This window comes from Esox lucius, chromosome 7 (genome assembly GCF_011004845.1).
Source record: "Esox lucius isolate fEsoLuc1 chromosome 7, fEsoLuc1.pri, whole genome shotgun sequence".
Classification (NCBI taxonomy): domain Eukaryota; kingdom Metazoa; phylum Chordata; class Actinopteri; order Esociformes; family Esocidae; genus Esox; species Esox lucius.
Window position 1 is genome coordinate 8332478 of NC_047575.1, and position 24359 is coordinate 8356836.

Here is a 24359-nt window from a genome sequence, read left to right on the forward strand (position 1 = left end):
GTGAAAACCTCCTCTAGTTGGTCAGTTCACCCCCTGAGGACACGGCCTGCAATGTAATCTTGCCCTGTTGACTTCCAAGGGTTCTCCTGACGTTAGCTGTGGTTAGGGGCAGAGTACAGTTGTCCTGGTCCTCAGCAAGCCTACCAGAAGGAATGGTGTTGGTCACCTCAAACCGTGCATAGAAGGTGTTGTGCTCATCGGGAAGAGAGGCGGCAGGCTGGGCAAAAGATCTGCTGTCTAAAGGTCTGCGTAATTACAACATTTATTAACGCCATTAACCAGATGCATACATTGCAACACAGCAAATGTGTTCCCTTGGTTTCAGTGGCATTTGCTTGCATAATTGGTTATCGGTTTAAATGAGTATGAGGCAGAATATAATATTGTAAATGCATTAAAGATGGTTATTATTACTTCCTTAAGAATCTTTCTTGTTAACCGTGATGTCTGTTATACTGTTAAAGAAAATGACACATCCATCAAAAGAAGTAAAGTCCCAGTACAGTAAAAAACATTTTACTTCTGTTTTATTTTACCACTTTCACTGATATTATATAAATTCACCGCTTTCACTGATATTTTTAAGACTATGAAAATGCCCTATTTGTGTACAAGCTTTTTGAGCTAAAGGCCTGGAATTTCACCTTTTTGGGCGTGTTTGTGCTTTTGGCCAGCTGTAAAAAAATATATTATGATAGATTAATGACAGTTTAGTGGGTGGGCTCTAGCCCATCCTCTCAGCTAATACGGTCTGTGCGCCAAAAAAAAGCATTACATTGGTTTTCTAACCAACACAATCAGGATTGCATTTAAAAAAAAATAAGCACAAAGTGATTTATTAGACAGAGGGATGATTTTAAAATCTGATTAAAAAGAATTAATGGAAACAAAAGAAAAGTACTTTAACAGTACTACTTTGTCAGTATTTTGGGGAGTGACAGTAAGGGGAAGTTGTAATGGCATTACGGTATGACAAGCCACACCAATCAACCAGTTCCTTAACGCATCTTGAGTGAAGCAGTCAGAGATTTAAACACAGAGGGATAAAGACATACAGAGGAAAAGAAGATGCTCTTTATAGCCCTTTTTCTGGGCATCATGCTCTGTACAGCTGAAGGTAAGCAAATTATTCCACTTTTACTGTAGTTTAATAAATTACTATAAATAGGAAAATATGGTAATTTTCAAAATAATGAGACTTCATTTACATCTCATGATACTGCAAATAATCAATAAAGTGTGTCATCCATATTGTGCACTCCTAATATAGGCATCATAAATCATATAAATTACATTTATCATGTGTTCCAGAAGATTTTCCAAAATATTACAAACTAATATTGTATCTGGTTTTATGATGTTTAAATTGTTCAAAACTACATTAATTACATTTAGTTTAAATTTTATTTTTCAAACAAAACAATTGACCATGGATGTGACTTGATTTTTGATCAAATTGATGGTATGTGAGGGTGTCTGAGGCATTCTCTGGTAACAAGGAGTGAAAGAGTGAGAACAGGTGTTCAGCTTTGTGGTTCTGACATCTGAGAGCTGTGGGGGAGACAGGGGGGTCACAAAACTAACAGAACATGTCCAGCTCCTTTTGGGTACCCCACTCACCAACCTGACTACCTAGAAAAAGCAGAAACGAAAGTGGGAATGGGAAACAGGCCCCCCGAGACCTGGATCCGTCGAGTGGGTCGATAGCACAATGTGTTTCCTGAAGCCAGATGCTTTGTGTGGGGGGTTTGTTTCAACCATTTCCACACAAACGCAAACACTCAAAGACATACACGTAACGTCAGTTTAGGCATACTCTCATTTCCCCTTTCTCCTTGAATTTTTTTTTTTTAATCTGAAAATGTCTTGATTGCTAATTTTTTTTCGCTGGTAATGTAAACGAATACCAACGAATTATATTTTCTTTGAATCTTTTATGTAAATGTTATATGTGGTTAAAAAAAGTCCGGCCTATTTTATTGGACAGGAAAGCTGAGTAAGTCTTCAACTGTTTATTGAAGAAGTAGTTGGCCTGTTATGAAACCATTCTGCAGCAGTATATGTGCACCGGAGGCAGCCACACTGGATGATTGCAATACCAATAATTTATTATTCAGCATCACCATACAATGTTAATGTCAGTAACAGCAAATCACATAATTTTGGATGTTGGCATGAAAAAGGAGAAATTGAAGAAGATGCGCTTCACTGATTTAAAGTAAGTGAATTGTTTGATGGCCATTTTAGTATTATATAAAAGTTGACTATGTTGTAACAGAAATCTACAAAAAAATCTTGCAGGTTCATTATCGTGAAATAGAAAGTCTTCATCCACCACTTGAATGAGACAAAGCATTGTCACCCTCTTTCAGGTAACAACGATGACACTACAGGTAAACCAGTTGGCATGACTATGGGGGAATCTAAATCAGTCATCCCTCCAGCCTCCCCAGAGTCCAGTCAGGCTCCCCTGGTGGAAGCCCGTCCCTCTGTCTGCTGTGGCGTGGACGAGCTGAAACAGCTACTATTCCAAATGACCCAGGACCAACAGGAGGCTGCTAGCTGGAGAGGAGAAGTTGTCAAGGGGTTGTCTCAGCTGGTCCAAGAGCAACGGGAGGTGTCCAGTGGCCAGGGGGAGGTCATCAAGCTGTTGAAGGCCATGAAGGACCAGGGGGCGCAGCACCTGAGTGACCTGCAGAACTTGGCCAGACACCAGAGTCTCCTAGTTGAGAACCACCAGGCCCTGCTGCTGCAGGTGTCCCGAATCTCCACCCACTTACAGGACCTCCTGGACAAGAAACCCAACGCTGGCCTGTCCTCTGCCAGCAAATGAGACACTCAGATCTTAACTTGCCTGAGACATAACGTCCAATCAGGATTAATAAGGTTAATAATAGACTAAGGTGCTCAATCCAGTTAGATAATGTAGGTAATAATCTGCTATTAATCCAACCTTGGTCATTATGGGTTACAATGGAGAATGTACGGATACAGTTCATTTGATTGAATTAACAATTAACTGCTTAATCAATCACAGTCTTGTCTTCCCAATTATGTGAATATACTGTGAATCATATTGAGACTTTTTTTTTGTTTTAGATCAGAACAATAATGATTGATCATCAATTAATAAAAAAAGTGCTGTCACTGTTCAAATCGCTTAAATAAAAAATATTTAAAATAACACCTATTTGTTCAAGCCTCAAATGTTTGTTCAACTCTATCCAACCAGCTGTTTAACTGATGAGACAAATCCATATGACCATACAGCATTACCAATATAATGTATTTGTACATTATAATGTAAAAATGGAAGTAAAGGACGTCCATTGCAAAGCTTAAAATGAAAAAAGAAACCGAAAATCCCGTACAGCGTTGTGTACTACTCCCTTCAAAAAAGTGTAAACAGGTTCTAACCAGAATAGAAAGAGGAGTGGGAGGCTGTGGTGCACAACTGATAAGAGGAAAAATACATTAGAGTGTCTAGTTTGAAAACAAAATACCTCACAGGTCCTGAAAAGAGTACCCACAAAACACCGGTATCAACGCCAACAGTGAAGGTGCGACTCCAGGATGCAGGCCTTTTTTCCAATCTTCCTCTGTCCAATGTCTGTGTTCTTTTGCCCATCTTAATCTGTTCTTTTTATTGGCCAGTCTGAGGTATGGCTTTTTCTTGGCACCACAGTTGCCTCTTCATTGTTAAAAAAAATGAATAAACTATCTGAATGGTTACTTACAAGAGCTATTTTTGTTTTCAAGAAAGTAAGCACGAATTTCTAAAAACATTTGCTAAAAACGCTTTTTCTTTGTCATTATCAAGTATTGCGTGTAGATTTATGGCATTTAAAAAAATATATAAATTATGAATTAATTGTATAACACAACAAAACATATAGAAAGAGAAGGGGTCTGAATACCTTCCGTATGCACTGTAGACACACAGTAAACATCAAAAGTATTTAGACAGTAACACATTGGGTTTTAAATTGTAGCACTGCTTTGTATGGTATACAGTGACTATAAGGTTAAAGTCTAGATTATCAACTTTAATTTGAAGGGATTTCATCTATGTCCAAATCACTATCTCAAATGTATGGCACATTTCTTTTTTACATAGTAAGATTTAGGGAATCGGGGAGATGGAGAACAACCCACACCATAACAACAACAAAAAAGAAAACATATTTTTGGGTCATTTTACCACATTAGTGGAAGTTAGAGTTTCTTTGCTCATCTGGCACCAGAATATATGCTTCCATGGTGAGAAGTCTTAAGATCTAGCCTTGTAGGGCATTCCAGCTTAAAAAAACTATCTTGCAATCTTTTCTGTTTGGAGCTTTTTGGGAAAATAAATTTGCTTTTTCTGGACATATTTAAGTGGATATCTTAATCTCCCTCAAGAAAGTGTATTTTAAAGATGTTGCCTGGAACTTCTGCAATTAACAAAATAATGTTATAAACCTCCCATTTTGTGCTGGATGTGTAATATGTCTTATAAATGCATAAACTATATGTTGAATCGCCGTCATACCTAAGTTCATTATAAAATTATAAGTTTAAAAGCAAGTAGTTCTGACGATTTTTAAATACTGTTCAATCAGATTCAGACACATTTTTCAATGCATTTTAAGCCTTCAACTTCTCAAATTTTTGCAATTTGTTCATGAAATTTCTTCTACCCATCACAGAAAATATGACTCTTTTTTTTTTTTGGACAACACAAGATGTCTTAAGTTTTATTGTATTCATGATTATTTGTATTTATTCCAATATCATATAGTGTTTTGTTTGAGCAAAGACACAATAACTGCCCAGATAATAGCTTTATTTTCATTGTGTGGTTTTTCATATAATGCCTTCAATCTTGTTTTTATGTTTCTACAGTGTCTCTCTTTTACTATTTGTCAATTGCTTTCACTTTTTCAGCACAAAATGAAAGAATCTAAAAAATGTATCAAGAACAAACATTTTTGACATTCTAAAAAAAACTCTATGTTTAACGTAATATGCAAGACTCCAACAAATGTCTTAAAATCATATATTCATAGGATGTTTTGTGATTTAAAATTAATAAAATAAACTCAAAAAATGTAAACTTGAATACCTAGACAATTGTCCAGTTGAAAAGGCCCAACTATTGTGACTCAGAAGATAAGAATTTGAATATTTTAAAAAATAAATATATAATAATAATAATCCCCTGACATACAGTGGGGCCAAAAAGTATTTAGTCAGCTACCAATTGTGCAAGTTCCCCCACTTAAAAAGATGAGAGAGGCCTGTAATTTTCATCATAGGTACACTTCAACTATGAGAAAAAAATCTAGAAAATCACATTGTAGGATTTTTAATGAATTTATTGGTAAATTCCTCTGTAAAATAAGTATTTGGTCACCTACAAACAAGCAAGATTTCTGGCTCTCACAGACCTTTAACTTCTTCTTTAAGAGGCTCCTCTGTCCTCCACTCATTACCTGTATTAATGGCACCTGTTTGAACTTGTTATCAGTATAAAAGACACCTGTCCACAACCTCAAACAGTCACACTCCAGAACGTCACTATGGCCAAGACCAAAGAGCTGTCAAAGGACACCAGAAACAAAATTGTAGACCTGCACCAGGCTGGGAAGACTGAATCTGCAATAGGTAAGCAGCTTGGGGTGAAGAAATCAACTGTGGGAGCAATTATAAGAAAATGGAAGACATACAAGACCACTGATAATCTTCCTCGATCCGGGGCTCCACACAAGATCTCACCACGTGGGGTCAAAATGATCACAAGAACGGAGAGCAAAAATCCCAGAACCACACGGGGGGACCTAGTGAATGACCTGCAGAGAGCTGGGACCAAAGTAACAAAGGCTACCATCAGAAACACACTACGCCGCCAGGGACTCAAATCCTGCAGTGTCAGAAGTGTCCCCCTGCTTAAGCCAGTACATGTCCAGGCCCGTCTGAGGTTTGCTAGAGAGCATTTGGATGGTCCAGAAGAGGATTGGGAGAATGTCATATGGTCAGATGAAACCAAAATATAACTTTTTGGTAAAAACTCAACTTGTCGTGTTTGGAGGAGAAAGAATGCTGAGTTGCATCCAAAGAACACCATACCTACTGTGAAGCATGGGGGTGGAAACATCATGCTTTGGGGCTGTTTTTCTGCAAAGGGACCAGGACGACTGATCCGTGTAAAGGAAAGAATGAATGGGGCCATGTATCATGAGATTTTGAGTGAAAACCTCCTTCCATCAGCAAGGGCATTGAAGATGAAACGTGGCTGGGTCTTTCAGCATGACAATGATCCCAAACACACCACCCGGGCAATGAATGAGTGGCTTCGTAAGAAGCATTTCAAGGTCCTGGAGTGGCCTAGCCAGTCACCAGATCTCAACCCCATAGAAAGTCTTTATAGGGAGTTGAAAGTCTGTGTTGCCCAGCGACAGCCCCAAAACATCACTGCTCTAGAGGAGATCTGCATGGAGGAATGGGCCAAAATACCAACAACAGTGTGTGAAAACCTTGTGAAGACTTACAGAAAACATTTGACCTCTGTCATTGCCAACAAAGGGTATACAAAAAAATATTGAGATTAACTTTTGTTATTGACAAAATATTTATTTTCCACCATAATTTACCAATAAATGCATAAAGAATCCAATGTGATTTTCTGGATTTTGTTTTCTAATTTTGTCTCTCATAGTTGAAGTGTACCTGTGATGAAAATTACAGGCCTCTCTCATCTTTTTAAGTGGGAGAACTTGCACAATTGGTGGCTGACTAAATACTTTTTGGCCCCACTGTACAGTACATTTGCTGAAGAATATAAGTGAAGTATGAGGGATTTCTTCATTTTTAAAATCTATATTGGTATATGTCTTTGGTTTTTTGACAGAACGTAGCCCTCCAGTGATCAAGCTTGACTCTGTGGTGCTGAAGGAGGCTGAGATCACTCTGCCTGTCAGTTCGTCTCTCAGTTTGACCTGTGATGGAGACAGCAAAATCACCTGGTCCACCACATCATTCAAACTCATGAGGAATACTAAACTGCAGAGTGTGATAGAAATCAAGCAACTCACAGCAGACTACACTGGCACATACAAGTGTGCATATGAGAACCAACCAAACCTCACCTCAGAGGTCCACATCTATGTGATCGGTAAGTGTCGTATCATCATGGGTCGGTATCTTCAATGCACACTGTCTGTGTCAAATGCACTCAACAAATGTCAACAGTATGATCAGACACAAACATTTTGTCATCATAAGCTAATGTGTCCTCGTTGCCATATAAGCTGCTCAATTGACACTAATTTGCTACATGTTAATGTGTGCTCCTAATAGATCCCAAAAAACCTTGGGTGACCCCTCGCAACCTGAGAGATGTGAAAGAGGGCAGTGAGCTTCTCTTGTGTCAGGTGACAGACCCCAGTGCCACAGACCTGTCCCTCCATATGACCAACGGACACCCTACACCCCCCGACATGCAGTACACCGTCCTCCCTAGGAGGGGGATCCTAATCAGACACCTTCTTGCCAGACACAGCGCAGACTACATCTGCAGTGCAAATATCAATGGGGTCAAGAACCATTCAGAAAAGGTCACCGTCACCGTTATTGAAAGTAAGATGAACTGTCTGTGCATTTCTTGGACCTTAAGGTGGTTAATGTGACATCGTCTAAACACTTGTCAACATCTATTCCAGGGTTGCGTTTTCCACCTTCGGTGTTCCTTGAGGTAGATGGGAATGTACGTATTGTTGGAGAGAAGCTGCAAATCACTTGCTTCACAAGCAACCCTGACCACTTCTACAACCATACCTGGAAACACTCTTACCACAAAGTAAGTTCAACACCAGGCTCTCATCTTTGAATCAGAGATATTTGTCCTTATGTGGGTTTGGTCTAAATTAGCATGATACAGCATTTCTCTGTGATCTGAACCGATATGTTGGTGTTTTTTTTACAGGCATTGAATGTCTCAAAAAAAACTATATCAGAGGGCCAGAGTAAGCAGGTTCAAATTACCAGCACCGTAACAATCCCAGCTGTGGCCATGTCTCACACAGGAAACTTCACATGTATAGCCATTAATGAGGCCGGGGCCAACAGCTCCACAACCTACCTGCAGGTTGTAGGTAAGTAGGAGAGATACAGTGTTTCACTCATGTTACCCCGAGAGATCAGGATGGTAGTGCAAAGTTATTATTGGAACCTGTTTTAAAAGTGAAACTCGACTCAGTCTCCTCAAAGGACATTGTGGTGTGACAATCTTGACCATCAGTTTTTTTCAAGTCTGTGATTAAGATGATGTTCTTCTGATTATAATTTCTATTTTTCATTAGATAAGCCTTACATCAGGCTCATACCCCACCTGTCTCCAAATCTCTACCAAAATGGTTCCTTAGTTGAAGTGAAAGAAGGGGAAAACCTTGAAATAAACATTCTGATTGAAGCATACCCCCAAATCAAGGAGCATTGGTGGGATGTACCTGTGTCTCACAACATGTCTACACATGACAAGACATGGGTCATCCGTGACAGCAACAGGTAATTTTGTCTATAACTACCGTAGATGAACCATCTAATTCGGAATCACATACTTTAAATATGTGCAGAAGGCTAAAAGACTGTGATCCTTTATTGGACACACTCTATATTACCTTGTAGGTACAAGTGCAGCCTTCTGGTACAGAGGGTGAGGTCTGAGGATAGAGGTCAATACACCCTGAACACTAGGAGTACCGGTCTCAATGGGTCCATCACCTTCAATGTCCAAGTCTCCCGTGAGTGATCGCATTCTAATGGCATTCATCAAATCCCCATACAAACTAGCTTGAATATATGCTGTGTTCTCCTAGAAGATTTTTATTGTCTACTTCTCAAAAAGCCATTTGTTCAGATAAGTGATCTTGTCAGCCTCTCAGAAAAACCCACTAGATAAGAAAGCCAGAGGTCCCTCGATTCTGACCATTTCCTCCAATGGGTTTGAAGAGAGGAACTAAGGAGTGTATAATTGAGATGTTTAGTATGAGTGATGCGATGATGTCTGTCCTCTCTCGCTAACTAGAGAAGCCCAGCACAATGCTCATTCGGAAGAATGCTTCCACCCTGACCTGCACTTCCTCCGGTTACCCAGCTCCCACAATCCTCTGGTACCAGTGCCCAGGAATACAAAACACGTAGGTGGAAAGTGCAAGTGTAAAAGTACATGTTTTTGATTGATAGTAAGTTCTTTAATCAGGAGAACTAGAGCTGTTTTGTTCTACTGTGCTAATCCTGTTGTTCTGTTGTTGTCAGTTGTGATGGTAATAACGAAACCATAAAGGTTCAGCCTCTTCTCAACTGGCCCATGGATGTGCAGACAGGAGAATTAGGGCCAAATGAAGTGAAGAGTGAGCTGACCCTAAGTCCCTCTAGCTCGGAGTTCACAGTGGAGTGTGTGTCCATTAACCCGGTCGGTGAAGAGCGGAAAACATATGTATCATGTAAGACAACCATCTCAGGCACACAGTACATTACATTTGCGAGATTCTCAATTGGCGCTGGTCCTGACCAGTTACAACTGGCATTAAACTTCGGTGGTAGACAGCCATTTCTCATTTCCTTGATGAGTATTAAAAAATAACATGAGCTGACCTCAAGAACATCAAATGTGTTTGTCATGCACTCCTGCAGATGTTCCCCCTGCCAATGTATCCAAACACCCGATAACCAAGCTGTTCACACCCACTCTAATTGGAGCCACCAGCATTGCAGCCATTCTGTTGCTTCTACTTGTCATCGTCCTTTACAAATATAAGCAGGTAAGTTGCATTTTGTGGCTCATTCACTGGCTGTAAATGGATGAATACATATGCAGTTAGACTGTTAACCCAACTTGTGCTTTATCCCACAGAAACCAAAATATGAAGTCCGGTGGAAAATCATTGAGACAAATGATGGGAATAACTACACCTTTATTGACCCTGTGCAACTTCCATATAACAAGAAGTGGGAGTTCCCCCGTGATAAGCTGAAGCTCGGTACCCAATTTCTTACTACAGTTTTGCAGGTTAAACCAGGTATAAGTAGACTGAACAGTAATGACTGTCTGAATATTCCATGCCACAGGCCAGATTCTGGGAGCAGGGGCTTTTGGGAAAGTAGTGGAGGCCACGGCCTATGGTCTAGGCACTGATGAGAACAAGACAACACGTGTGGCAGTCAAGATGCTGAAGCGTAAGTAAGCCTATATTTTAAGCTGTGTATAAAGGTTATTCCACAGTATTAAACGTCATTTACAGAAGTCAAAGTGATACGTATAAAATTGGTACACTGAAGAAGCAGCACCTAAGCACAAGTAATAACGAAATACTTGCTTCTCCTCCTCAGCAAGTGCCCACTCTGAGGAAAAAGAAGCTCTGATGTCAGAGCTGAAGATCCTCAGTCACCTCGGATGCCACGACAACATAGTTAACCTGCTGGGGGCATGTACACAAGGAGGTGCGACAAACACTTTTTGGTATACGTGATTAGGTGAGACTCATTGGTTAACCAAATCGGTCAACTTCTCATTGTGTTTCACCCCAGGCCCGATGCTGATGATCACAGAGTACTGTAGTCATGGCGACCTGCTGAACTTCCTGCGTGGCAATGCTAAGCAATTCCTGGACTCCATCCTGAGCAGACCCGAGGTTTTCGAGATTCCAGGGGCTACAGGGATTCCAGCGGACAGCATTCACTATAAGAACACATGTACCCAGGAGTGTCGTGGAAGGAGGTGGGCCAAACTCTGTTCTCTAGGTTCCCCCCAGCCGTGTGATTTGTGTTAGTGAAAGGGTACGAAAACAAGGAAATGAGAAGTAGATGTGAGACATAGTTTCAGTGTCCACACACAAGTGTTTGTATGATGTGTACTCTGCCGTCAGTGCTCTTTGTCCTCACTTTATTAAAAATTCTAATGCCTTCACAGAGTAGTATATAGTGTGCAGACTACATCGTAACCTTGTAGTCCTGTCTGTTTCCAGTGACAGTGGAATCTCCAGCTCCACCTCAGACTACCAGGAAATGCATCCTGCACAGAGGCCTAAACAATGCCTTATGGGTAATCCTTTTACTTATAACAGTAACAGAGGCAATGTACATTGGTAGGGCATTTGTAAACTTACCGGCATTTTTTAAGTTCAGACAATCTATGGTAACTGAGTGGAAGGTAGCTTAACGGATAGCGCATCTGACTTGTAACAAATAGGTTGTTAAATCGATTCCCCTGAGTCAGCAACATTAAATAAACCATCAATTTGCCATTAAGTAAGGCTGTTAACCCTAACTAGTCTTTGTGTGCTCATCATGGTGGCCTTTCTGCACCTCTCCATTCCGGAGGGGTTGTATTAAATAAAAAAGTGAATTCTCAATTGGGCATTCCCAAGCCAAAAAACATTTATATTGTACTTTAGTACACAAAATAGTATTTCATTTATTCAGAATTTAGTTTAAATACATTATATATTCAAAACGCATTAGGAGTATTACTGTAATTGTACTAAAATGCTATTTCCAATCATGTATTCTGAAGTATGAAATTAGTAGATCCATTTTAACATATTGAAGTATACTTATTACAATGTAAAGGGTACTTAAAAACAATTGTAATGCCATTTAGTGTACTGAAGTACAGTATACAGTAAATGATTCCAAAATAATGCACTTTATTATTCTCCTTTTTTGGCTTAGGATGAGTGTGAACAAATGTTCCCTTCACCTTCTGTGCCTTTAAACAAATACATCATCATAAACATTTCTAAATCGTTTCTTCTGGGGTCATATTGGCCACCAGTGGATTTTGACTTGAGTGCCACATTCTGCCGACATTGACTTTCAACACAGTATCTGCATCAAAAGCAAGTTTATAGTAAATGGGCTTCTTGTCCATTGTCAAACAAATTCCAGTGGATAGACCATATGGTGTCAGGAAAGAGCTTAATATTAATACCTCGGGAGCCCCAGAGGTGACATGAAGAAGAAAAATACTATTTTGAGGGAACTAAAAACTACTTTCAAGGAACAAACTAGTTATTTTGAGGGAACCCAAAAAATATTTTGAGGGAACAAAACACTATTTTGAGTGCAAAACAGATAGAAGGGATACAGCTCACGTCACACTGTCGTCACACTCACTCTGGTCTTTTCAACTCTCATGGCTAGAAATATTCTTATCATTAAATTCTTATCATAAAACAAGTGTTTTTGTGTGTAACAATTGTTGTCATCCCTTTAAAAAAGTTGTAACTTGTTTGAAAAACAAGAAAAAGGAACCAGGCAAGCCTATTCTGGCGGGTCCGCGATTGGATTAGACCCAGGGTCTCCAATGTGACAAGCTACGCCACTAAGCTATACGTGTACAGAGTATTCTGCATTGTTAAACTAATTAGTCAAAACTCTCTGGTTCTCGAAACTAGTTCCCTACATTAGCTAACATCCAAACCAACAACAGGTGTAACAGGGTTGGTACACTATACTCAACATGATAAATTAGAAAGAGTTTACTCTGGGGACTGATTGGGACAAACCTCATCATTAACATTGTGTCTCAACATTAGATCATTTTGTCAAGCATTAACATCATGCCAAGTTGGAATATTTTTTTGCAACCTCAAAGTCAGGTTGCAAAAAGTATTAAATGAAGGGGTGTGAATACTATTTTAATACTTGGTTGCAAATTCTTTGCAGTCAATAACTGCATTAAGTCTGGACCCCAAAGACATCTCCAGATGCTGGGTTTCTTCCCTGTAGACGCCCTTGCCAGGCCTTCACTACAGCTGTCTTTAGTTTCTGCTTGTCTTCAGTTTCTTAGGGGGTTTGGCATTCAGTTTTGCCTTCAGTAAGTCAATTGGATTCAGGTCAGGTCATTGACTTGGCCATTGCGGGAATATTCCAATTCTTTGCCTTTAAAATGTATTGCGTTGCTTTCGCAGATGGTCATTGTGAAGCACCGCCCAATGAGTTTTGAAGCATTTGGCTGAATCTGAGCAGATAATATAACCCTAAACCCTCAAGAATTCATCCTGCTGCTTTTGTCAGCAGTCCCATCCTCAATAAATACATGGGACTCAGTTGCAATGGCAGCCATACATGCCCACACTATCACACTACCTCCACCATGCTTCACAGGTGAGGTGGTAATCTTCAGATCATGAGCAGTTCCTTTCCATCTCTATACCCTAATCTTCCCATCATTCTGGTACAAGTTGATCTTTCACTTACTTTTTTTTTTTTGTGTCATCTGTCCGTAGGATGTTGTTCCAGAACTGTACAAGTTTTTTCAGGTGTTTTTTGGCAAGCTCAATTCTGATCTTCTTGTTTTTTAGGCTTACCAATGGTTAAATATTGTGGTAAACCCCCTGTATTTACTTGGGTAAAGTCTTCTCTTGATTGTTGACTTTGACACATATAAGACTAGCTCCTAGAGGGTGTTCCATATCTGGCCCACTGTTTTGATTAGGCCAGTTTTTGCTATCTCTCTGTTGGGTTGGTTTTGATTTTTCAGCCTGGTGGCTCGCTTCACTGGAAGTGACAGCTCTTCAGACTTCATATTGATAGTAAACAGCAACAGATTCCTGGACCTGACTGCATTTATCAAGGGTGCCAATTTTAGTGGAGGGCTATTCATTGGCATGTCCAGGATTTTAGACATGTGGTGGCAAAGGGGTGGCAAGATTACAATATTGGGCATGCCACTGCATAGCCCTCCACTAAAATTGGCACCCTTGGTAAATGCAGTTTAATTTATTAGTCGTAACTTTGTAACAACATGAATGGCCAAGTAATGATATTATTGTACTGGTACTATATTAGCGCTATAGAAATGTGTCACAATACCTAGAATGTAAATTATTCAGAAATAATGTTACTTAGCATCAGCTAAAAATCATACATTAAAAATATAATAGGAGGTGATTTAAAATATGCATGAGACATACAGTATAAAATGTACCTACTTCGAAAATTCTAACAATATTCAAACAATAATCACAATACAACAGACAATTAATTTGTCCATTTAAATGTATTTTTTTACATTACATAATGTGAATAGCCTACTATTTACAAATATGTGTTAAAAGGACTTGCATAACTAAACCAGAAAAGGTACCAGGCAGGCCTATTTTAGCCGGCTCGCAATTAAAAGTGATAGATGTTGTTGCCCTCACTAGATTCACACCTGGGTCTCCCATGTGAGAGGCTGTGTCTTTAAGCACTACATCACGGGGCTTTACATTTATAGCGTCTCGAAACTGCATAATTTTGTCACGCATTAACTTCACGCCTAGCTTGAATATTTTGCTAGGCACCATTGAGCATTGTGTTATACTGACTAACGTTTCTTATTAAGTTTACCTCCACCACAAATAATATCTATGAAATGTATGGCTTTTGCCACTGGCCATTTTAACAGCTTTTTAGCCGGTAATAGGCTTATTAGTATCTAACTTACTACTTGGAACAGTCATGAGATTTGAACAATTTCTACCGAGACTGAATATGAGCTTAACACAGCCAAAGCTATTTCATGGAACAAAAACATTTGTTTTTCTTTCATTCGTGAATTACATTGATATAATAACTATCAATATAGTTGACAATAACTGACTTTTCCGTCAAGTGAAAAGATGAGAGAATCATGGAAACACCTACTCTTTTATTGCCCAAGTGGTTTTATCTAGCCTATATTACAACCAAAAATCATGCACAGATGCATACTTCAAAAATCCACCAGAAATAGTCACAATATAACCGTGAACAGTTTTATTTTAAGCTTAATATAACGTAGCTACTTAAGGTTGTATTCAACAAAGTTTTTGTTTATCCTGAACCAAAGAGCATACATGGATGCGTTCTTCGAAAATCCACCAGAAATAGTTGCATTATAACTGTGAACAATTTAATTTGCAGCTACAGAAGGTTGTACCCAGCAAAGTTTTTATCTATTCAGAACAAATCCTAATTCATAATTTGCTTTGACAGTGACGAGATTCAAACTCGGGATCTATAGTTCGCAGGTCTGCTTCTCTAAATACTACGCTATTTAACAAGGAGTAGTCAGTCACTCACTCACTCAGTAAGAGACATCTGCTCTTCTTGGCTGGCTCCGCTTACATGGTCCGGCAAAATGACAAAGTAAGAAAATATAGACTAGCCAAGATACAATTACCTATAAATTACCTTAAAAATGTGCAGGTATTAATTTAATATTAGCTCATTATTATTCAATATTTAATAAGTTAAATATTAATTAACTGCAGGCTCACTCGATATCTGAAAGAAAGGTAAGGCTTGCTTTACAAAAATAACACTCAGAAAATGGGTGTTATTTTTAACATTTAAAATCCAATATGTAAGCAGTTCAAAAATGAGCACTCAAACAGATATTTTATTCAATACACTATTCAACATGTAGCTTACTAGGCCCCTGACAATTAAATGGCTTTTGTGTACATAAATACAACAAGAAAACAGTTTAGATAAAAAAATTTAAATACTAGCCAGCAACTTAAAAATAAATTATATATATATATCCTAAAATATCCTCCCCAGAACCACACACAAACGTGCCCTCCATTGCCCTCCCTCGAGTTTTTAATAAAGACACTAGATTGTTCTGCTTTTCTTTAACCCTGCTGGCAACTCAGGCCTGGCACCAGTGACTGAGGGGACTGTTAAAAATGGGCGATGGGGCTTGTCTTTTTTTTGGGCTATTTTTCAATAGGGTATTTAAAACCTAAACTGGGAGGGGGCAGAAAAAATAACTGACAAGGCTAAGCCAGTCTTGCTCTTATGTGGCACTGTGTCTGCTTTAACTACACTAAGAAGATTACATAAATTATGTTTTGGACCAGAAGATGACATGCTTGGTAACACAACAATGTTTATTTTAATATTATTGAGAAACCGACAAAGCCTGTCACAAAGGCTTTGTAACGTGAAATGTTGAGCCATGTCTGCTCTGTCGCGCTAGCTGTGATAGAAACTGTTCACTGTTAAAAAAACTATTACAAAATCACATGAATACTAAACGTGTACTAAATATTCATATCAAGAGAATGTATGTCATCCTACTTTTCCTACATCAGATTCAGCACTTCCTTACTACTCACCTGCGTCCAACAAACAATTCTGAAGAATGATGAACGGACTGACATTGTTCAACAGACAGACAACACATTCATGCATGAGCCTATGTCTATACATGAGTCTATGTTAGATGCACCTTTTGCTTTTTCTAAAGGTCCATTATGGGATGTTTAGAGTGTTGTAGTTTATTCACTTTGTTTTGATAATATTTTAATGAATGACAATATGAGCTACAACTTTATTATTTTTATTATAAACTTATACTGGCCAACATTGAGGTGACATTTGGGGTGGCAAGGCTAACTTTAAGGGTGGCAGTTGCCACTCCATGCCACCCATGTGGCCAAGCCCCCGGGGCTATCTAGCTAGACATGCTTCATGCTTCACCGAAGAGCAATGCCATTTTGACAAGAGCTGTATCCCTTCTAGTCATGCCAATTCAAGAGACCAGAGTAAGTGTGACTGCAGTTTGAACTGGGTCTGGTTTCCCAATGATAATAAGATGCACGTAAGTGCCTCATTATTTTATCAGTGCGTTTCGCGAAAGCATTGTTACTTAAGTGGCGCGTAACATCGCTCGTTATTTAACGACTGCTCCAGACCATTCGTTAGTCCATCTTAAGGTCCAGATATAATCCAGTTTTAGAGGTGTAAATATGTACGTATGCAAACATACATTTTGGAGAAATTGAAAGGTATATGGCATCTCTATGGAGACGTTGATGCTGTCACACTTAAAGCCACATTACAGCCACAATTCCCATAATTAGTTAATAATTCCACTTGATTTGAGATAAAGTAGGTCCCCTCATTGTGTACATCACGATTCTACTTGGTATAACTTAAGGTAGGTCCCCTTTATGTGTACACCACATACAGAGCAATCTTACTGTCGATTTTTGTGAGAAATTCATATTAAATCCATATCTATGGCAACTGCTACTACAGTACATTTAAAGCTACACTATACGCTCAAATCCCATAATTAGTTAATGAATCTACTTGATTTCTGTTAAAGAAGGTCTCCTTTATACATACACCACATATTGAGCAATTTTACGTTAGCAATTTTGAGAAATTCACATTGAAATGTATAATGTGTCTCTATAGGTATGTGATTGCTGCTATATTTAAAGCCACAATAAACACTCAAATCCCTTAATTAGTTAATGAACACACATGTTTTAGGTTTAGGAAGGTCTCCGTTATATGTACACCACATATAGAGCACCTTTACCGTAGAGTTTTGGAGATTTTTGCTTTTAAAGATCAAGGGCATCACTGTGGAGACATGGAAAGGAAATAAAGTGGATTCAGATCTCAATAGAGATTCAATAGATCTTGGAATGTTCATTTCTCCGAAATGCTTTGGTAAAATTGCACAATATGTGGCGTACATGTGAAGGAGTCCTTCCTTAACAGAAATCAAGTGGATTCATTAACTAATTATGGGATTTGAGCATTTACTGTTGCTTCTAATGTCCTGTAGCAGCATTAAAGTTGCCATAGAGATGCATTAAATGTGAATTTTTCACTAAATGCTACAATGAAATTGATCTATATGTGATGTACATGCAGAGGGTATCTTCCTTAACTCAAAGCATGTAGAATCATCAAGTAATTATGGGAATTGAGCCTGTAATGTAGCTTTAAGCGTAGCAGCATTCAAGTCACCATAGAGCTGCATTATACCTTTCTCCAAGATACTACAGTAAAATTGCTCTACATGTGAAGTAGAAATAGATGAGACCTACCTTAACTAAAATTAAGTTGAATCATTAACTAATTACGGGATTTGACCATTTAAATGTAGGAGCATTTACATCTCCATGGAGACACCTTATTGTGTTCAATATATAGTGCATTTCTCCAGAATGCTACAGTAAAATGTCTTTATATGTTGTGTACGCATAGAGGGGGCCTTTCTTAACTCAGATCATGTAGAATCGTTAACTAATTATGGGATTTGAGCATATATTGTAGCTTTAAATATAGCAACATTCAAGTTGCCATAGAGATGCATTAAATGTGAATTTCTCTAAATTGCTACAGTATAATTGCTCTATATGTGGTGGACACATTGAGGGGACCGACCATAACTCAAATCAAGGTGAATCATTAACTTATTATGGGAATGGAGTGTTTAATGTAGCTTTAAGTGTAGCTGCATTCCAGTCGCCATAGAGATGCATTATACTTTTCAATATACATTTCTTAACAATGATACAGTAAGAATTATCTTTATGTGGTGTACATAAAGAGGGGATCTACCTTAACTCAAATCATTAACTAATTACAGGAATTGAGCCTGTAATGTAGATTTATGTGTGGCAATATCACATCTCCATACTGTAGAGATGCACAATACCTTTAAATTAAATTTTCTCAAAAATGTTACAGTAAAAATTCTTCATGTGTGGTGTATATATAAAGGAGACCTTCCTTAACAGAAATCAAATGGATTCATTAACTAATTATAGGAATTGTGCCTTTAATGTAGCTTTAAATTTTGCAGCATTAACATCTCCATAGAGATTCATTATATATAAAAAAATATAAACTTTGTAAAATGAGCCTAAATGTAAAATGTCTCTATAAGTGTTGTGTTGTGTGTATATCTGACTGAACACAAATCAACTGAAATTAATAACTAATAGTTACAAATTAGTCTGTGGTGTAGCATCAAATAAAAGTAATGTAATAGAATCCCCAAGAGGACATTCATATTTATTTTCGAAAGATGTCCGGATCAGATCTATAAACACTGAAACATTTTCTTATTACATCGCATCTTCAGAAATGTTTAATGCATTAATGTATCTCGAAATACTAAATATTCAACCTACTCAACCTACTATTTCTAGCGGCTAATGTCCACGTATGTCTAGTGCCTTGTAAATCAGACTGCTTTCAGAGCGCTCCCACGTATGTAATGGTGTAGCCGCGCACACAATTCTTACGTATGGAGTATTTTCAAGAGTCGGCTAGGTTGACCGCAGTCTTTGATGGAGAGGTGCTGGTGCCTCTACCTCGTCAAGAAGAACATAGATTTCCTCAGCTCTGAATGCTTGTTTTCTCTTGCTTTCTATTTTTATTTCAAATCGATAGAATGTATTTTCCAACTGTGCTTTATATTCCCAGTTAACCAACCATGGGCTGATTGCTATAACATATATTCTATATAGCTACCGGAGGAACTGATAACTTCATGACACGTGATTGATTTCCCGAAGATATAATATTGATTGACTGAAGTCCATTCCAATGGTTTGGTATAATTTTTCGTCCAACCTAAAACTTCTTTGAGCTTTCCATTTTGCTGTTGATGCTTAAGTAGTTGTAGCATACATCGCTAGCGATATTATATGCTTCTGATAAGTAAGCAAGCTCGATGCAATAGGCTATATTGTAAAACGTATGCTTAGCCTAATTCCATTTCAAACCTCAAACATGGCCTAATTCCATTACAAACGGCCATAACATAGCAACAATGTACTTCATAAAGAGCGACCTACATGATGGTTTGGGAAGGCCTGATTTTCCGTCATAACAAAATCCATTGTAAGGCCACATCAAGTGCCACGCTACTGGGCCCTGAGCTGTATCCCTTCTAACTATTTTGCAGTATTTTGAGGCCTCAAAATAGTATTTTGTTCCCTCAAAATTATTACTTAATTCCTTCTCCCTCAAAAAAGAATTATAATGTCTCAAATTAGCATTTTGTGCCATCATAATAGTATTTTGAGGCCTCTAAATATTTTTTTCTTCTTCACATCACTTCTGGGATTCCGTACGACTCTTCCAACTATTTACTTTTTTCACAGTTTCTGTCAGTATGGTAACAAACATTTAAAACAAAGGTCAATTGTGATGCTAAAGAAAATAAAAGCAAACTAAATGTGTAGTTAATACTCATATTAAATACCAGTGGTATTTATTTGTTGTATTTATGATAATCAATCATAGTTTTGTCATTCCATTTCTTAGAAACTACTTTAAACTACCTCATTCATAATTTTATACTTTACATTTTACACGCTATGAATATTGAATAAAACCTTTCCAAAACATCTGTAGTTTTCTAGGATTATCTTATATAGATAAGTCATTTTATTTATTGTTCAAATCATCATATTCATTATTTCATATGTTAAGTTTTACATGCCATGAATGTTTCATAAAAACCTTAATTGTTTCCGAAATGTCTGTAGTTTACAATTAAACTGCACATATTGATTGTGATAAAAAAATCTCCCTGTATGCCTATGTCTTATATTCTCAATCTCCCTTTCCCAGGTTCCTTGTGTGACGATCCAGAGATAGATAGCTGGTCATTGGACATAGAAGACTTGTTGAACTTCTCCTTCCAGGTGGCTCAGGGAATGAACTTCCTGGCATCCAAAAATGTAAGAGAAAAATCTGTATGTCATTTTGCAAATCGTTTACCAGAAAGTGAAGGTGAAGCCGTTCATTGCCTTTGTGCAGTGCATTCACAGGGACGTGGCGGCTAGGAATGTCCTCCTGACCGAAGGCCGTGTGGCTAAGATCTGCGATTTTGGGCTGGCTCGGGACATTGACAATGACTCCAGTTATGTGGTAAAAGGAAATGTGAGTTTGGAAAATCGCTGTAAAAAAATAACTTTCATTTTGGTGGCTCAGATCTTCACTCATGACCTTTGACGTCATTGAACTGTAACCCTCCCTGATTTTCCTAGGCCCGTCTTCCAGTGAAGTGGATGGCTCCAGAGAGCATCTTTGACTGCGTGTATACTGCCCAGAGTGACGTCTGGTCCTACGGCATACTGCTTTGGGAGATTTTCTCTCTGGGTTGGTCCAGCGTATGTGTGACAACATTAAGAAAGGTTGAGTTCAATGAATTGTGAAAGAAAACCAATTACAATTTTTTTCTTGGCATTGCTAGGTAAGAGCCCGTACCCTAATGTTGTAGTGGACACTCGGTTCTACAAGATGATCAAAGATGGATGCCACATGTCTCAGCCAGACTTTGCCCCTCCACAGATGTGAGTACTACACTGTCAGTTGGACGGCTGAATCCGCAAAGAGACATGACATAAGATGCTGTATTTGATACTGAGCCTTTTCCTCAGATACACCATCATGAAGATGTGCTGGAACCTGGAACCAACAGTGCGTCCAACTTTTAATACCATCAGCCATCTTATCCATAATCTACTGTATGGCCAACCAGACCAGGTAAGATTAACTTTAGAGAGATAAGAGTCCTGTGACATCTTTGCTCTTTCCAATCTCTCTCTCTCCCTCTCTATGAATGGGATACTAAGTGTCTTTCTTTCTGTCAGACCTACAGGAATGTGCAGGAAACATCCCAACAGCAGGAGGAAGGAGAGCACTGTGACCGAGCTAAGATTAGAGAGGATAGAGATCAGTCCCTGAGCCTGGTGGGAGAGGACCAGCCCCTGATGAAAAAGAACAACTACCAGTTCTGCTAAGGGAACATCAGTCCATCCTCAATGACTAGACACTGACAGTTGGAATTCACAGATCTAGAAGACAGAATAGATAAGTGCTGGGTGGACACACTGGTTGATTCTCAGTTAACAGACCATGATGTCTGTGCCATATGGCAGCTCTTACAAAGTAGCAGTTACAAAATGCCAGTATGCGATAACTAATTCAACAGGAACTAAGCTTTTATTTTTCAAACAGAAAATGACAGTAAGCTCAGAAATCTATTATTCAAAGACCGCCCTATCCAAGATTTGGTGTTGGAGTCTCCCATCTGATGTGAATTTTTTTTTAGCAGCCTTTTGACGTCAGAAAGAAAGAGTTGCAGTTTCCAATCAAGTTCTGCTTTTAAACACAATACGATTTGTTAGGGGGCAAAAAGAGCATGTCTAAATTGTACAACAAGCGTGATACAAATCAACTAATTTTGCCACAAGGCAGAGAAAAATTGCTAAGAAGCTAATTTCCTGCAAGTTGCCATGACATATGCTATGCGACAGCCCCCATATAGGTTTTATAATTGTAATTGTGTGCGTACTGTATGTAATGAAAAATCTTGAAATATCATATAGCAACTTATTTGTCTGAGGCTCGTTTAGCCCTGTAAACGTTCAATTGGATGGGCCTTATATATGATAATTAAGTGAGAATTACTAACAACATCTAAATCAAAGGGGGGACACCTAGAGGCATATGTTTTTCAGCCATTATTACTACAGCTGGGCTCAAACTGTTTTTAGGTGATTCACTGACTAACATTAAACAATATAAAAACTGTTGATGCACAAAATAACACCAGGTGCATTATACTACATACTGTCAATAGTAGACTTAGAACCTTTTAAGGGTATCCATTCTGATGAGAAAGCTTTGGGAGAGTCAATAAATCCATCCCCAATTTCAGCAATATCAGCATTTCATCATGTTGGACAAGCAAAAATCTGTTATTTTTGCTATCAGGAAGTGCTGAATTTGCCATAATTTCCTAAAAACTAAGAAAACATATATTGCTTAAGCAGCCAGGCTAGCTACTTCTCCTGTAAAACTATTTTGCAATTCTGGAACTGATGACACACCCTGTTATACATACAAAAACAAACCATAAAAGTGAGCATGACATGAGTTGGTTATTAAAATGATGAGTGACAATAAACCCCAACGTTTAATATATACTATAAGGATAATATATATGTACATCCTTATATATATAATATACACTCACCTAAAGGATTATTAGGAACACCTGTTCAGTTTCTCATTAATGCAATTATGGCATGTTGAACATGGCAGTTGCTTCAATGCATTTAGGGGTGTGGTCCTGGTCAAGACAATCTCCTGAACTCCAAACTGAATGTCAGAATGGGAAAGAAAGGTGATTTAAGCAATTTTGGGTGTGGTTGTTGGTGCCTGACGGGCCGGTCTGAGTATTTCACAATCTGCTCAGTTGCTGGGATTTTCACACACAACCATTTCTAGGGTTTACAAAGAATGGTGTGAAAAGGGAAAAACATCCAGTATGCGGCAGTCCTGTGGGTGAAAATGCCTTGTTGATGCTAGAGGTCAGAGGAGAATGGGCCGACTGATTCAAGCTGATAGAAGAGCAACTTTGACTGAAATAACCACTCGTTACAACCGAGGTATGCAGCAAAGCATTTGTGAAGCCACACCACGCACAACCTTGAGGCGGATGGGCTACAACAGCAGAAGACCCCACCGGGTACCACTCATCTCCACTACAAATAGGAAAAAGAGACTACAATTTGCACAAGCTCACCAAAATTGGACAGTTGAAGACTGGAAGAATGTTGCCTGGTCTGATGAGTCTCGATTTCTGTTGAGACATTCAGATGGTAGAGTCAGAATTTGGCGTAAACAGAATGAGAACATGGATCCATCATGCCTTGTTACCACTGTGCAGGCTGGTGGTGGTGGTGTAATTGTGTGGGGGATGTTTTCTTGGCACACTTTAGGCCCCTTTAAATGCCACGGCCTACCTGAGCATTGTTTCTGACCATGTCCATCCCTTTATGACCACCATGTACCCATCCTCTGATGGCTACTTCCAGCAGGATAATGCACCATGTCACAAAGCTCGAATCATTTCAAATTGGTTTCTTGAACATGACAATGAGTTCACTGTACTGAAATGGCCCCCACAGTCCCCAGATCTCAACCCAATAGAGCATCTTTGGGATGTGATGGAACGGGAGCCTCATGCCCTGGATGTGCATCCCACAAATCTCCATCAACTGCAAGATGCTATCCTATCAATATGGGCCAACATTTCTAAAGAATGCTTTCAGCACCTTGTTGAATCAATGCAACGTAGAATTCAGGCAGTTCTGAAGGCGAAAGGGGGTCAAACACAGTATTAGTGTGGTGTTCCTAATAATCCTTTAGGTGAGTGTATAAGGAAGAACAGTAGCCCCCATCATAATAATTAACTGTTTGTAACTGTTTGCAACACTAGGTGGCACCATTGCACACATTTAACATAAGTCTATTAGCAATCTAGCTACATCATAGTAGCACTGCATAAGAAGAGAACTGATGCTCATCTGAAGATGCCATACAGATAGTCATACTATAAACAATATATCAAGAAACCGCTGATAAGTAACTGCTTGTTAGGGTTATGGTTAGGTTAAGATAAGGGTGGGTTAAGGCTTACAGAGTGTTAAACAGTGTTACAAATAATTCTGCCGACTCTGCTCACTAAGAAAAGGACATTGCTGTATTAACCTTTCGAGCCCTTTCCCAAACTT

General features: G+C 38.7%; 1 protein-coding gene across 2 annotated transcripts; it reads left to right on the forward strand.

The window, feature by feature from the left end:
- The first annotated feature begins 791 nt into the window (after positions 1 to 791).
- On the forward strand, positions 792 to 22831 carry csf1rb (colony stimulating factor 1 receptor, b). Of its 2 annotated transcripts, XM_010903643.5 has the most exons (21): positions 795 to 1117; positions 6890 to 7153; positions 7339 to 7617; positions 7701 to 7837; positions 7964 to 8132; positions 8340 to 8544; positions 8665 to 8780; positions 9065 to 9176; positions 9295 to 9482; positions 9673 to 9800; positions 9893 to 10019; positions 10108 to 10215; positions 10369 to 10479; positions 10567 to 10756; positions 11004 to 11080; positions 20404 to 20513; positions 20593 to 20715; positions 20823 to 20934; positions 21029 to 21128; positions 21216 to 21321; positions 21429 to 22831. In XM_010903643.5, exons 1-21 carry the CDS (start codon positions 1069 to 1071, stop codon positions 21576 to 21578), a joined length of 2961 nt encoding a protein of 986 aa, XP_010901945.4. In that variant the 5' UTR covers positions 795 to 1068; the 3' UTR covers positions 21579 to 22831. The 2 variants fall into 2 exon arrangements, 1 of the variants encoding a protein (XP_010901945.4); XR_002196195.3 differs by lacking the exon at positions 21429 to 22831 and having other exon boundaries at positions 792 to 1117; positions 20823 to 20945; positions 21216 to 21319.
- Positions 22832 to 24359: the final 1528 nt, after the last annotated feature.